At 40.6% G+C, this 15819-nt stretch overlaps 1 protein-coding gene and 1 pseudogene across 1 annotated transcript; both read left to right on the top strand.

Moving 5' to 3' along the window:
• Nucleotides 1-8103: 8103 nt before the first annotated feature.
• Nucleotides 8104-9646, top strand: LOC133924860 (cis-prenyltransferase 4, chloroplastic-like). The gene is made up of 3 exons (XM_062370593.1): nt 8104-8644; nt 8727-8794; nt 9064-9646. The coding sequence occupies exons 1-3, from the start codon at nt 8321-8323 to the stop codon at nt 9518-9520; spliced, it is 849 nt and encodes a 282-aa protein (XP_062226577.1). The 5' UTR covers nt 8104-8320; the 3' UTR covers nt 9521-9646.
• A 3333-nt stretch (nt 9647-12979) lies between these two features.
• Nucleotides 12980-13550, top strand: LOC133891183 (uncharacterized; annotated as a pseudogene).
• The last annotated feature ends 2269 nt before the right edge of the window (nt 13551-15819 follow it).

Below are 15819 nucleotides of genomic sequence, written 5' to 3'. Positions count from 1 at the left end.
AGACGATTTATCAATTAACGTATGGATATTGTAATGATTATCATCAATGAAGCCGCTATGTGTTGAGATTGGTTCTTGGGCTCAGCACATAGATGAGATTGGTTTGTTTCTTAGACCGGTCTCGACGTCCCTAGGGGTAGCAAAAAGGGTGAAACCAATATTCAAACGTCAATTATTGGAGCTACCAGAAAGACAAAGCCGAAGTTGACATCCAAATAACTTCAGGACAAGCGTAAGGATAAAAAAGCTAATCAACGTGGTCTCGGTCAGGCGTGGGGATCCAAAAGGGGATTACAATGTCAGAAGTCTGCATACAAGTACCAAAATCATTGGCAACTATATCATCACTTTTTATCATCTATTCTGCCAATGCAGATGCCATTGACTCGTTATCCAGGTATGTTTGAATATCCATTGTGGACTGGGTATGGTCCTTGGATGTTGTTTTATGAGTCTTCATATTTTAGTTGGGTATCATAAAAAAGGAGTTGGATGTGATAGGTTGTTGCAGTCATATCTAGAACATTATTATTATGTATTAAAAGCCGAAATATTTGTTAGAACTTTTTATTTCAGTTATATTAGTATGCTCAAAGGGATATCTAAACTAGAAATATGAATTGTTTCTGTCGCCCGAGTGAGGAAGAGTCGGTGTTTAAGTAGTAATCATTCTAGCCTTGTAGTTATGCTTGAGAGTCAGGTTTATTTTTTGGTACACAAGCTTTGCCAAAAAACAGAGGGGCATATGTTGATGACAAGATTTGGCATCTATAATGATCATTACAATGATGATCAGCTCAATGGAGTATTGTTGGACCTGATCGAATACGTGAGAGGTGATCTTCGAGCCAGTGACCATGACCAGTGACAAATGACCAGCGACCATCGACTATGACTAGTGACCAGCGACCATGAACACGGCCACGATCTATGACCAGCGACCAATGGCCAACGACCACGACCACCGACCACTGACCATTGTGATCTCCGAACAAGGAATTTTGGCAATTGGTCTCCTAACAGATTCGAGCACATGGGTACATCGAGCAATTGGTCTCTAAGCAGCTAGTCAGACCCAGAAGGTAGTACATGAGTAGATGTTTGGGTCGAGCATGTAGTCAAATCCAAGAAGGTTGAATTGTACTAAAGGATACTCAGATAAATATATGGGAGTTTACGTGGTTGACTAGGAAAGGTATGTTAGTTTTAGAAAGTTTAGAGATTAGAAGGTGTGGCCGAATTAATATCTATAAGTCTTGTTTGGTTTGAATTAGGAGTTATGATCTTGTACTGCTAAGACCTGCCGCTCTTTAAATATAAGAGGGTCATGGCTAATTAAGAGGAATCATCCAAGAGATCAAACACAATTTATATTACTTTTCATTTTACCTAGTTTCTATAGTCTCGTTCTCTTTTTCAATCTACATTGCTATCTGTTAAGTTGCCGACCATCCGCGCTCCTACGGGGTCTTTCTTGAGCGTGGGTGACGATGAATGTCCGATGATGTAGTGCCACGACCAGGATATCCTAGGTGTTGCTCGCTGGATATTGCACATGGGAAGCTCAGTGTTTGGCATGGCATCTTTATGCATCAACACATACCATATTTTTTGTGTACAACTACCATTGTCATCATTCATTTTTATTTGTTGCAGAGTACTACACAGGCGTTCGTATTCAATTGCTACATACACCACTAGGGATCATCCATTTTGCTGGCAATTTGAAATATGGTATGCTCAATTTCATTTTTCTCTAGTCTTTATTCAGAATAGATTTGTAGTGAACCTATGAATGATGTAGTTCTAAAGGTTGTTGAAAAACGAAGTTGAAATGTATCTTGATTTATATGTGATGAGTGATTAGCAGGGTTATTGATTTGGTTGATTTTTAGGATTGCATGAGCACGTTTATGTATTGATATTATGATCATGACTAACCAAAAGTGTAGAAAAAATAGAGTTGGTTTTTCCTTCTCCGAGTCTAGGAAAATTTGCCTCACCGAATGATCTGGCGTCTGGTGAAATGAACAGACCAGATAGTCCGGTGCTCAGGAAGATTTCACACCAAAGGGTTTTCCAGAAGTGTGTCAATGAAGTATTGCACACACCAGATGGTCCGGTGATCAGAGGGCAATACATGCTGGATCATCCGGTGTTCACGATTTTTCTGTGATGTGCTTTTAATTGAATATTTAGATTTTGACTAATATATAATTAAGTTGGAGATTTGTGTTTGCTTGCCTTATGATGTGTAGGTGATAGATGCAACTTGACGGTCGACGGTGGGATGATCGAGGCTAAGCGGGGTGTTTGATGCCAGACGATCAAGAAGGCCAGGTGGAGTCAAGGGTTATCCTAGCTATACACGTGGAGTTCAAGCAAAGCTTGAGAATATGAATGAAGACGGTATATTGACAAAGTCAACCAAAAGGGATGCCGGTGCAAGTTATAAGGCAGCCCGAGGGATCGGAAGCGGGGGAGACTTGCCGGTGGTCAAAATTGCAAGATGGAGTACACGCATTGACATTGGATTGCTTACTTAACGTGTAAGCAAGTGACGGTGAGTCACGCTTTGAAAAACATGCGAGGTGGTTTCGCGGTTTGACCTCAAAACTGTGGGAAAGTGTGAAGTGCACGTGGCATCATCGCAAAGCTTGTGTCGAGACAAAGATAAGTGTGGGGAGCCGTCCAAATAATATTCTAATTAATTATTGGGTCAATCATTTACATAATCACAACCGCAATGATTAATTAGAATACAACTCCAGTAGTCTCGATATGTGTTTTATGCCCAAGATTGAAACACACATATTTCCAACATATGTCATCAGAACAAAGCTTAATAAAGAGCAAGTGATGAAATTATATTACAAGTCTTTAGAGGATTATCATTTACATAATTTACAATGCACGAATATTAGGAGGATAAAAGAACAGTCTCACCTCATAGCCACCTAGAGATACTACGCAGCGAAAAATAAAATCTATGAACAACAAAAAATAGGTGGAGCCATTTGCCCTGAGGAACCACCCCCAAAATTCTAATCACTTGAGTAGTTTGCACTGCTCCTACCTGTCACCTATATCGGCGGGCGTGAAGTAACCAAACACTAGCTCCTTTTCACATGTAGCATCTGTAAAACCAGCGTGAGTACGAAGGTACTCGTAAGACTTAATCCATAATGGGTACATATAATAACCCGACTCCAAGAATTAAGCATTTGGATGAGTTAGCAAATAATCGGCCATAAGGTTATGTAGATTCATACGCAAAAGCAATTTTAACACCAAAGTGTGAGCATCTACACTTAACCACATATACCATTCATTCCTGAAATCCATAACACAAATATCTCTGTAACAGAACCCTCTTATCTCATCAATAATCATCACAATTGTTTCTCAACATACTATACCATCATCCCACATCAGTACTCTATGACTACTGCAAATGGACATATGCATGCTCATAACCGAGAGTGTGGCAATTCGAATTGTTCTTACACCCTGCAGAGGTACATCTTTACCCACACAACTCAAGGACCATTCGGCTTGTGTGACCACACAGACCCACACAATGGGTACTTGTGTCAACCTTTCCCAAGTAAGCCCAACCATTTGAATAAATACCTCTATGTGCGGGAGTCATTTAGAACTACTCCTAGAGCAAACTAGATACCCCTACAAGTCTATTATGCCCACGATACCCGAGACATACAAGCAAAAGGGTCACAGCTACACGAGGTATTCGGCTCATCCTTCCCATAATCAAATATGTGATTAGTACGGAAAGTGTTAGTGCCAACTGCAATAACGTTCGATGCTTAAACGATGCAAATGTTCTATGGAAACCGAATTCCTCTCCCGATCTACCCCTAAAACCGTCCACATCTTTCCTCATTCTTACAACTCATACTTCCTAATATCACTATTATCCTTGTGAACAATAAATAAGCCCTAAGCTCACGAACAATAGTTGAACCATCGCTCGACTTCTACCCAAGATCTATGCATTGCTAAGCATTTCTGTCAACCTTTTAAGTTAGACATCAACAATATTCTACCCAGGTTACAATGGTAAGGATCATTAACAAGATCAAGGTAGAAATATTACAGCAATATAGGTTCTACCCATATAACCCGATATTGAAACACTAACATGCATAACTTACATAAGCAATAACTTATCAGTTTAGACTCCACATGATCCAAATTATAAGGTAAAATAAGCTTAGATGCTTGTCTAACACTTCCTGCGCAACACTCACAAAACTTCGATGGCTCGGTGTCACTTTCGATCACTTGGATAGTCAATGTGTCACTCTCTAAATAAACCAAGAATGCATCATATAAACAAATAACTGACAGAAAAGTGTGCATATGATGCATGCTTGAATAACAATAAAACGTCGTGTTTTGAAAATATTTGCAAAAAATCGACAAACGACTCGGGTTGGAAAAGGTTTGAACCTCGAATAAGATGTCCTAAGTTCATAAGGCTTCGAGCAGCTAGCAGTGAGACCGGCAGTATGGCGGCGGTTAGACCATCGGTGTGCACAGAGTTTTGTGTCCTGGCGATTAGACAGGACCCCTATGCGGTCAAACTGCGTGGTCTGGTGGTCAAACCGGCCCTAGTGACAGTCTGACTCCTGATTACAAAGTTTGACTGAGGTTTTGACCAACAATCGGTGGTTAGATCGGCCTGAGCGGTGATCAGACCATGAGTCCCTGCTGGCAGCACCTTAGCAAGGTCGCCGACGAAGGCTGCGGTGATGGCTTCAAGTATGAAGAGTACCAAAGCGTTCTAGAGACTAATGGAGTGCTTCTACGGTGGTTTGGACAGCATTCACCGAGCCAAACGGAAAGCTCCATGGATGGGATCTAGGCTAGGGTGGAGCTCGAGTTTAAATGGAATGGGAACCGATTAGGGCTTAGAAATGACGGGAAAATGATAGGAGATATCTACTAACATTGGAGGGGATCACTCCGGGAAAGCTCCGATTTGAAGATCGGGCTCCGAGGTGGTGTACGGGCTTGGGGTAGATGAATACATGTAGAAACGTCTCCGGCGAAGAGGAGGAAGGGGATAAGCTCGGGGAAGTCCTCGAGGAGCTTGGGGAAGTTCTCCTTGTCATCTCTCATCAAATACGTCGAGGTGGATCTCTCCTTCTCTCTTTAGGGTTGAGTGAAGAGTGTGTGTGAGAGTGAGAAGTGGGAGACAGATCGAGAGAGTTGGCTGATTCCTTAAGTGGGCGCTCTACGTCCTAAAGGTCGGATCGTGACAATTTCCAGTCAGACCACAGGAACAGTCTCTTTTCCCTTTTCTATTCTTCTTCTCAAATGTTTTGGGGGTTTTCCTAAAGATCTCTAAACCATTTTTACTTATAAATATACTCACATTTAGATGGAGAAAATCGCGTAAAGGTTCCAAACGTAAAACATTTGAAATCTAATTGAACATTTAAAATAATAATTATATACGTAAAACACAATTCCATGATGATTACGCATACTTAATTACATAATTAACATCTTGGGATGTGACACTAAGTCATGAATGCGCCACAATCGTTCAATGGATGAGGAAAAAATGAATAGAAATACCCTCAGTGGTATGTAGGAGTATATGAGAAGAGAGGGACATTTTAGGAGTAATCTAGGAAAGTTAGGGGTTAAGGAAACTAAGCTACAAATATAGGGAAGGGCTGGTTTTAGGAGATAGTTGTGTTTTTAGGAGATGAAGAGATGAGTAATTAGACTATGTATTAGATGAGAGCTTTTGTATGCAAAAATACATTATAATCCGTTAAAAATATGATATTTCTCTCTAAGAAATGAAGTTTATGTTTTCTCTTGTGTTTGTGTTTATCTCCTTCTAATTTTTCTCTATTGAGTCCTTTGCTTGGTTGCAAGTTTCTCGATTTTTGTTGCACTTTTTGTTTTTGTTTAAAAGCTGAAAATTTTCACCTTGTTGAAGTTGTTTTTCTTGTTGCTAGATGTATAAAATTCACATTCAGAATTGGTCTTAAATTCTCTTGTCTCTAAATCATCAATTTAAAGAGTTTTTTCACCCGATGACTATCTCCTTTGATTTAAATGTTTCTTTGTCAAATTGCAAACATTTATGTGCAATGATGCATGGATTGTTTTTCAATGAAACATAGTGTTCAATTCCATTCATAAGAATCATGTTTTCTTGGAGATTTTCATTATGACTTATTTCTCTCCTTTATGTTGCTTGCGTTTTTTGTTTTGAAATACATTAGGTGAGAAAATAATAAAAGAGTATCCATTTCAGAAGAAATTGGTTAAGGCGTCTATTCGCCATCCTTTAGTCGCTATTCTCGGTTCTAACGTTGTCTCGGGAGTTTGAAAGATAACCTGGTTTACAAGTCGATTATTTATAGGGATTCATGTGATTTACATAGCTGTTGGTGATATCGATGCTGGGGAGAATGAGGTCAATACAATTAAAGATCTTCAGCAACAGTTTGGCAATAGGCCCGTCAGGATGGCAGCTTCTATTCACAGAGGTGAAGAAGAAGGTAAGCAATCAGGAAGTGCACCTTTTGCTGTTACACGGACTGATAAAAATGTATTACATCACTGCCTTTCCAGTGAGCTGTATAAAGAACTAGACTACATATTTGGTTCTGTGAAATGTAATAGCATTCCACATATTCATGATATCGGTTACTCTGACTATTCCTAATGTCTTTGTTGACTTGTTTACAGTATACGAGAACAACTTTGACCACTACCTTCTGCAACAATTTTACCAAGAAAATACTTTCGGTGACGGATCATATCATTTCATTACATATGATCAATATAAGGGTCTGAGTTGAAAGTTTGACTTGTATTTAATTCAGTGGCTTACATTTAGGAATCGAGGGCAGACAAGCATGCCATCTTTGTAAATTATCATATTTATTGACTATTTCTTCAAGATATTTAGGATCTTTGAACATAGTTCTTAATGATATGTTCTTACTGGGAGAATTGGTTCTTTTTGCATCTGAGCATCATGAGGAGCTACAAATCTTTTTTTTTCTATAAGCGGACTGAAGCAATGCTGTTTTCAGATGACAGAAGAATTTGAACTTTTGGAAACACTAAAAGAACTGCCTGGTTATTGCAAAGCTCTGGGAGCGCGTCAAAGAGCTGCAAAAGATGCATTTTCCATTATGTCAGATGGAGTTGTGAACCGTGTATGGAATTTAGTCTGCATGTTCGCTATCGATCTGCAAACATATATGTGGAACTATTGATTGAGACCTTGTTGTAAGTCACCGCTGTATGTTCATAGTACCAAATGTTGCCTGATAATCTGATGGCCACCAATTAACACCTTGGCATCTGCCGGTGTATTGCAGGGACTGCTTGAGAATTGAGAACGCACAGGAAGACAACTGCACCGGTGAATGTGACATTCTGGTGGCTGAAGAAGGACTCAAATCTCAAATTAAAGTCCATTAACCCTTACACTCGCATGAAGGAACAGTATCTCCATTTCATATACTGGACTTACTCCTCTCGGCAATCTAAATATATTTTGACAAATTTCTCTGGGCTGCCTGGCATCCTTTTTGTTTTCTTGTGGCGTGGGTGACATGTTGCAATTCTCTGGTGCCAGCCAACAGATGATGTTTTGTAGGGGTTGATCCTTTGTGAAAATTTCACATTTACAGGTGCAGAAATTTCTAGAGCAAAGACTATATTAGTGCTAGATGTCAACAGTTAACTGCATATAATTTATAAGGCGTGTATCGCGAGATTGATGTCCTTTTCTATCTTGTCAAAGTATTTAAGACTACAGTTTCAGAAGAAGAAAAAAATGCGAGATTGATGTCCTTTTCTATCTTGTCAAAGTATTTAAGACTACAGTTTCAGAAAAAGAAAAAAGAAAACGACACTAGAATTTCATAGATTAGTATGATACGGCTCTTCTCTTCTCCATTTCATCATTTTCTCTTCTCTTCTCCATTTCATCATTTTTTAAAAAAAAAATGAGATCTATTTTCATAGTTTTTATTGAAGACTGAAGACTCGAACCCTCTACTGGCTCAGTCCCTTCGTGGGATTTTGCCACCAGCTATAAACCCGTTCGCTCCCCATTTCGTCATATGATGCACAAATACAAATAAGCGTTTTAACTAATTGTCCGTGGAAAAGAATACAGTTGGGCAAGATGCTCCAAGAGTCCAAGTCGTTTGGCGCAGCAGGCATAACGATCGATTTGAGCCTTTGGTGCCGGAGAAGTTGATCCAAGAAGACCCCAACGCCACGAGGCAAGAGGCCCAAAACGAGAGCTCCCATGCTGCTATCCCGCTCCCCAGCTGCTTCCTGTAAGCTACTCGCTCCCTCCCGTCGCACGCGCCTTCTGACACCATGCCCGCGCGCGGGGGCCACCGAGGCTGCGCTCCTCCCGGGCGGGCTGCGTGCGGAGTCGCTGCCGCGGCATGTGGCGGTGGTGATGGACGGGAACGCGAGGTGGGCGCGCGCGCGGGGGCTGCCGTCCGCTGCCGGGCACGAGGCCGGGCGGCGCGCGCTGGAGGAGACGGTGCGGCTCTCCCGCGCCTGGGGCGTCCGCGCGCTCACCGCCTTCGCCTTCTCCCACGAGAACTGGAGCCGGCCCAAGGCACGCTAAACGCCCGCCGGCGCGCGCTCTTCATGTCCTTTGCCTCCGACGAGCTTGACGGTTATTGCCTTGGAATTTGCAGGCGGAGGTGGACTTCTTGATGGCGCTGTTTGAGCGGGTGATCCACGACAGTGTCGCTGAGTTTTTGAGGTACCCATTTGCACTGCCAATTAATAGCCTCACACTTCGGTCTCTACTGGCATTTCCGATAAGATGCAGCGATGCATAAGCATTCGAACACTTGGCTTTATGGAACTGGCACTGACATCTTCCATAACATATGTCACGTACAAGTGCACCATCACCATATACAGCACATGATTAAGAACTACTTAGTACACATGACAAATTCTATTTATCTTAGATAAAGCACGGAGTACCGAATGAGGATACGGGATTTTAATTTGTTTTTTTTATAGGGAAGGAATTCGGCTACGTGTAATCGGCGACTCCTCAAGACTGCCAGTTTCCCTACAGAAGATTGCAAGAGAAGCGGAGGAGGCCACGAGGACCAACTCATCATCACAGCTCGATCTCACGCTGGCAATCAGCTACAGCGGCCGGAGGGACATAGTGCAAGCATGCCGGAAGCTCGCGCAGAAGGTGCAGGGCGAACTGCTCAGGCCGGAGGACATCGACGATTTGCTGTTCGCCGAGGAGCTCGAGACGAGCCCCGCCGGCGAGTTCCCGTACCCCGACCTTCTCATCAGGACTAGCGGCGAGCTGAGGCTGAGCAACTTCCTGCTGTGGCAGTCGGCGTACTCGGAGCTCTGCTTCACGGACACTTTGTGGCCTGACTTCGGGGAGGCCGACTACCTCGAAGCGTTGGCCTCCTTCCAGAGCAGAGACAGGCGGTTCGGTGTGAGGAAATTGTAGTTGGTCAGTGCAACTGAAAGTCTGAAACATGATGAGTTTGGGACTCGTGGTAATCGCATGGTGCGGTTGTGTCCGATTGTTACAACTTATAAATGGAGCTTGGGTTTTCCCCAGGATTTCGATCAAGATGCATAGGAGATTACATTGTCAAGGGAAAGAAAATAGGCATAGGAGACGTCCGTTTAGTGGTGGTCTGCAGTCAATTCATGTGGAAGGTGAGCACTCGATAGAAGTAGCAAATGAACAGTAGAGATCGAACCGCGTCTTCAATCAAGTTTTTTTAATGTTCCATTTATATGCATTACAAAAGAATTTATTTTTTAACCATATAAATTAGGGCTGAAAATAATTTTAGAAATTAGTACATCACTTAAGAAGAATATTGGTGATTTTTTTTTAGATTTTTAGGATTTTATCTGAAACCCTACGTAAAAAAAGTTTTATGATTTTTAAGAAATAGTAGACCACTGCGCTCATAAACAGTGAATTTTGACGACAGACGGGCTAAGACGTAACAGTGTGGCATGAAATGAACGAAAAATTAAAGCTGATGCAGATAAGGAACTTCGTTTTCTGGAGTGGCATAAAAGAAAGTGTGAAATTTTTTAATGGTAAATAAGGAATTTGCTCTAATATTTTCAAGGAGATCAAGGCGGTGATGCAAATCCTATCTATTACGAAGTCTGCTAAAGTTAGGCAATTTTATAATTACGGGTATGTTTGGTTGACTACTAAATTTGCCACACTTAAAGTTAAGCATACCACATATTCTAAGGGTATTATTTGGCTTGTTACTAACCTTAGGCTGCTAAAGATTCTTAGTCAGATTTAGGAGCTTTGTCGTAGAAATTTTCGTCGCACTTGTGGTGGGGAAAAAGAACATCACATTGCCTTCGACGTGCCATAGCCCGGAAAAAGTCTGCACCCTCTTCTGTTTAAATCATCTTTCCCTTTTGTTCTCACAGGTCTCACCACTCATCCCAGATTCCACTCTATCCCTCCCTCTCATCTCCACCATATTCTCCTTGTCCCGGTCTCGCACCTCTGCGTTGCCCCTCCTGCGCGTCAAGTGGCAGTCGCACTTGTCGTGCGCGCAACGGCCAGCTTGTCCGAGTCATCGGCTGAGGCAGCCGCACCAGTCTACAGATAATCCCCATATGCCAAGCCAAAATCTGTGCTAATTGAGCAAATTCTCATAGTTGGACATGGACCAGCTTGACGGAAAACGACGTGGTGAAAACAAGGTTAGTGAAATCAAAGAAAGAGTGGTGTTTGTTGTGGTTTTGTCTTTGTTGTACATGTCTCTGGCCTGTTAATGCCATGGCCGACCAGTGCGGTCTCCTTCCGATAGATCCATATAGTTTGTTGAGTACGATAGATATAAAATCTTAATTATTGAGGGCCAACAAATTAAGCGAGCTCCTCTGACCTCTGCATATCTAGATTTGCACTTTCTGTAGCAGCAACAGCTCCTCTGACCTCTGCAGCTCTCTTCTTTATCTTGTACCTCAAGTTCAGAGTGCTTCTCGTATAGAAGGTGCAGAGATAATGCCTCTACCTAGCACTTTGGGTGGAGTTTGTGTGCTTATCTTTTACTTATGTTGGTTGTTCCTGTGCAAATCATTGGTGTCATGTTTGTTTCTTTTATCTTCTCCGATGTTATTTGCTTGTTATATGTGCATGAGTAATATAAAAATTAATTATTAATGTATTATGGCTTACTTGTACCTTCTTTTTTAATTTATCTTACAAAGTAAACACAACTTGTGCTTGGAATTTGTGGCTTGTTTGCTTAGTGAACTTTTCTCATATACCTTTATTTATCTTTATCATACAAGTACAGTAATATTTTGGTAAATATATTATTTTTTCTAGATAGGTCAGAGGAAGTTATATATCCAGTATTACATGAACCACTACTACATGTGGAGGAGAAGGTTGATTGTTACCGTTACTTTGTGCTTAGTGATGTACTAGTATATGTTTCATACTTGGGAAAAGGGAAAGAAAGTTGTGAAATATGCTCCCATATTGGATAGATATATTGAACGGGAGTCACGATTGAACCGCTTGTATAATGGAACTGAGGCATATTGTATCAACGAGCTGCGCATGCGAAAAATTAATTTTTCACGATCTATGTACTCATATTAGACCACGTGGTTTGTTAGTGGACACATTGCATGTCACAGTGGAGGAACAAGTTGCAATGTTCATCCATGCAGTGGGTCAAAATTGGTCAAACAGATCAATTGTCTTTGAGTTTAATCGATCGAGAGAGACGGTTAGTAGGTACTCTAATGCATTTTTAGATGCCCTTTGTCTACTTGCCTATGATCTCATACGCATCAAATCAATTGAAACACGTACCAAGATAACATGTAGCCTAGGCATATTTCACTCTTGCTTTGAGGTAAAACGCCATCTATTACTTTTTCAAGTGTTGTAGCTTCTATCTTCATTTAATTGTACATCACATGTCTGTTTTTATAGGGATGCATATGAGCCTTGGATGATACTCATATACCAACATGTGTCCCTATCCATATGCAAGATAGATTTAGGGGTAGAAAGTCTATTTCCACTCAAAATGTATTAGCAGTTGTTGATTTCGATCTACGATTTATCTATGTTCTTGCTGGATGGGAAAGGTCTGCCCATGACTCGTATGTGCTTCAAGATGCACCATCACGCCCCACTAGCCTTAAAATACCAGAAGGTAGCATTATTACACATGACTCACATATCAAAACTTGCTTCCTTTTTTTACCTAACTGTAGTGCACACATTTGTGATGTATGAAAGTTTTTGCTAGCCAATGCTAGATATGCCATAAGACCAGGTATACTACCCCATATCGTGGTGTCCATTATCACCTAAAAGAATATAGGGGTACTAGAGAGCCAGAATGCCTAAAAGAGTTGTTCAACCATCATCACTCGTCTCTTAGAACAACTGTTGAAAGAGCATTTGGTATATTGAAGAATCGTTTTAAAATCTTTGGAAGTCAGCCATTCTTCCATTTGAAAACTCAAGTTAAAATTCGTGTTGCATGTTGTGCTCTCCATAATTGGATCCTAGATAATGGTCCAGATAAATATGTATATGATGATGTTGCTTGGTACTTGGCTCTACCAAGGAACAAGTGGGTCCATTGTGACATGCAGCAGGAGAGTCAGGCATGGGCACGTAAACGGGATGAGCTAGCACAAAAAATGTGGGAGGATAAAGTGACAGTCTGTAGCTGAAGATGAAGTTAATATGTAGAAACTTAATGTGTGTTGACTGCTCTTGTTTCTTTTGTGATTTTTCAATTTGCTATGTATGTGCACATGATGAGATGATATTATTAAATTGTTATGATTTGCGCTGCATAATCTTTTTTATATTGTTTTATGTTTCATATTGTTTCTGATACTATACGTTTAATTAAATTGTCTCATGTCATGAGAAGTAGCAATGTCAAAAGAAAAGGAGAAAGTTGATGGGGATGGCCCTTCCCATGAGAGAACTATCAATTGGGATGATGATCAAACCAAGTTCATGTTGGATTGGTGCGTTGAGTATTTAAAAGACCATCATGTCAGATTTAAGTTTAAGAAGCAACATCACATGAAGTGTGCTGATGCCTTAAACAAAGAGTTTGTCATAGGGGTGATAGTTGCTCAAGTTAACCGTCACTTTAGGCACTACAAAGAAAACTAGAAGTATGTCGTGAAGGCTTTGAGCAACAGTGACAATGGATTTGATGTCACTAGATGCATGGTGACTATTTCGGATTTTGAAAAAGTTAATCTTAATGTATGTTCAATTTATTTCCACTATGAAAGTAAATGAAAAATGCATATATAATTCTAACTCTTATCTACATGAAACGCGGGATAGGGTAAGGCGCTTACTTTCTAAGCCTATTAAATTCTTTCACGAGATGCAAGAGATATTCACAGGCACTAATGTTGATAGTTCTCTTGTCATCGACCAAGAAACATGCATGAATGATTGCGATGATTCAGAGACTAAAAATTCATAAGGATTGAATTATATGAGTTACTATGTACTTCGTGAAGACCTACCTGATGATGATTATGACACTTTGCCATCACTGGTAGCTTATAAAGCTGGTGGAGACAATAGCTCGTCTAGCACTTGTGAATCTAGTACTAAGCATCCAAGAGGCGTCAAGACACCTTCCAAGAAGCCAAAAAAGCCTAAGAGTCGATTATCGGAATCCACTTAACAAGTAAACTCCATATTGCTATCAACCTAGAAATTTCTCACTGCTCCTGCTCCTCTAGTGCCCCAACCTTCTAACCCTCATGCTAGTTTGTGGGAGAGACTAGAGACAATGACAATTGCTACTGATGATAAAGATAACAATTGGTCAGTACCTGGCTCATAATGAAAGAAAAAGGTATGCGTGACTTTTTAAACAGTGCAAGTGACACGACTATGCAGACTTGGGTGTACAAGTTCCTTACCAGCAAACATTGACTTGTGGTAGCTCCAACTAGTGCTTTTGGGTGTTGAGTTGTGAAAGCTATTTTCTTTTGGGTGACAGCTGCGCAAACTTTTGCTTACACTTAGGATGTATTGGTCAGAATATGATGTGACCTTCCTTACTTAAGGTTAGATCCAAGTCTAGGCACCTAGTTGCTAGCCACTTTTAGCAAGATGAAATATATCTTTGATTGTACAAGGAACAATTCTGGAACATACGAAGCATGCAGTATCCATTTGCAAGGATCACATCACCAACAACAGAAGCCATGAACATATAAGTAGCATTGGGGCACCGTCACCTTACTCCCAACCACTAAGTATGTTTGCAAGATGTAATTTGTCCATTTTGTTGGAGTGTTGAGGTTTGAAACCACGTAAACAAACGTTTAGGAGATCCAACGTCCGGTCATTCTGAACTTTCCATGCCAATAGAAATGCGAATCACGACAAATTTCGTTAGAGGAAAATAACATTGGATGAATTATGAATTTCTTTATAGTATCACAAGACCTCAGGAAAGGAGGCATGTTATCCAACATATTACAAAATTGTAAGAGCAGTTACCACACACATATATTATAAAAGTAGTTACCATACAAGCACACGTGTTGTAAGAATTTGTAAGCATATATGTTATAAGAGTAGTTATCACATCAGCACATATGTTATAAGAGTAGTTACCACACAAGCACACACATTATAAGAATAATTACCACACAAGCACACACGTTGTAAGAATTTATAAGAAAAATTATCATACAAACACATACATTATAAGAGTTGTTACCACACAATCAATGGTAAGAGAAGGTATGCTCACTACTCTAATTTATTTGGATGACTATACCCACTATTGGTTGTAAACCAAACACTACCATAAACTTTTACCAAACATTTATAGTAGCAATCCAAACAGGTGCAACACAATACTTGCCACAGCTAACTTGTGGCATGGCTATAAACCAAACACTTTCATTTTACCACAAAGTTAGTCAAACCACAAGTATAACTAATGTCTAATATTAGATATGACAAATTTAGTGCCTAACCAAACAAACCCAAAGTTAATCATGAACTTGTGCAATTAGCTTGTAGAAATAATCATTGTGCGTGTGGAGATTATAAGCTCCTACTTGTGTTAGGAAGCTTGTTGAGTTAGAATGTAATAGGGAGATTCCTTAATCAATATATCTCTCTAGTTTGGGGGAAAAATAACGATGAGCTAACGGATTGTATGTCTGAGAATTAGCCGTATGGACATGGCTATCGGGGACGGATGGATTTGAGGGTATGGGGATCGAGTCCATGTGGGCACGTTGACTTTAGTGACTTGCTGCTGTGCAAAGGATTATCAACATTATGGCTCTTGACAATGTTGGATCTTTGTTGTTCATTTCAGGCCATGAATTTATTGCACGAAACAAAGGTACTTGTATTTCACCCTGTAGCCCGTAGGAGAGGGGAGGGCTGGATAAGGAGTGCTATGAACTTGAACTGCCATAATATGCCATGGTATATATTTTTGAGAAAAGTCTACTCTACTCCCTTAACTATGTCAGCGGTTTAGATAACTCTCTGAATTTTCAAACTGTCTATTTTACTCCCCAAAGTTTTAATACTGGATCACTTAATCCCTGAAGTGTTTCCCTAAGCGATTTTGATGACGTGGGCCATGTGGCCTGGTTTTTTGCCACGTCAGCCCCCTTTTTCTTTTCTCTTCTCTTCTCTCCTTCTCTTTCTTTTTCCCTTTTTCCACCGAAGCATAGAGAGGGGGGAAGGCGATGGCTCGGCCAGACAGC

The sequence above is a fragment of the Phragmites australis genome, chromosome 1, assembly GCF_958298935.1.
Source record: "Phragmites australis chromosome 1, lpPhrAust1.1, whole genome shotgun sequence".
Classification (NCBI taxonomy): Eukaryota; Viridiplantae; Streptophyta; class Magnoliopsida; order Poales; family Poaceae; genus Phragmites; species Phragmites australis.
The sequence above is the reverse complement of the archived record's forward strand: the minus strand, read 5'-3'. Positions and strand labels throughout refer to the sequence as shown.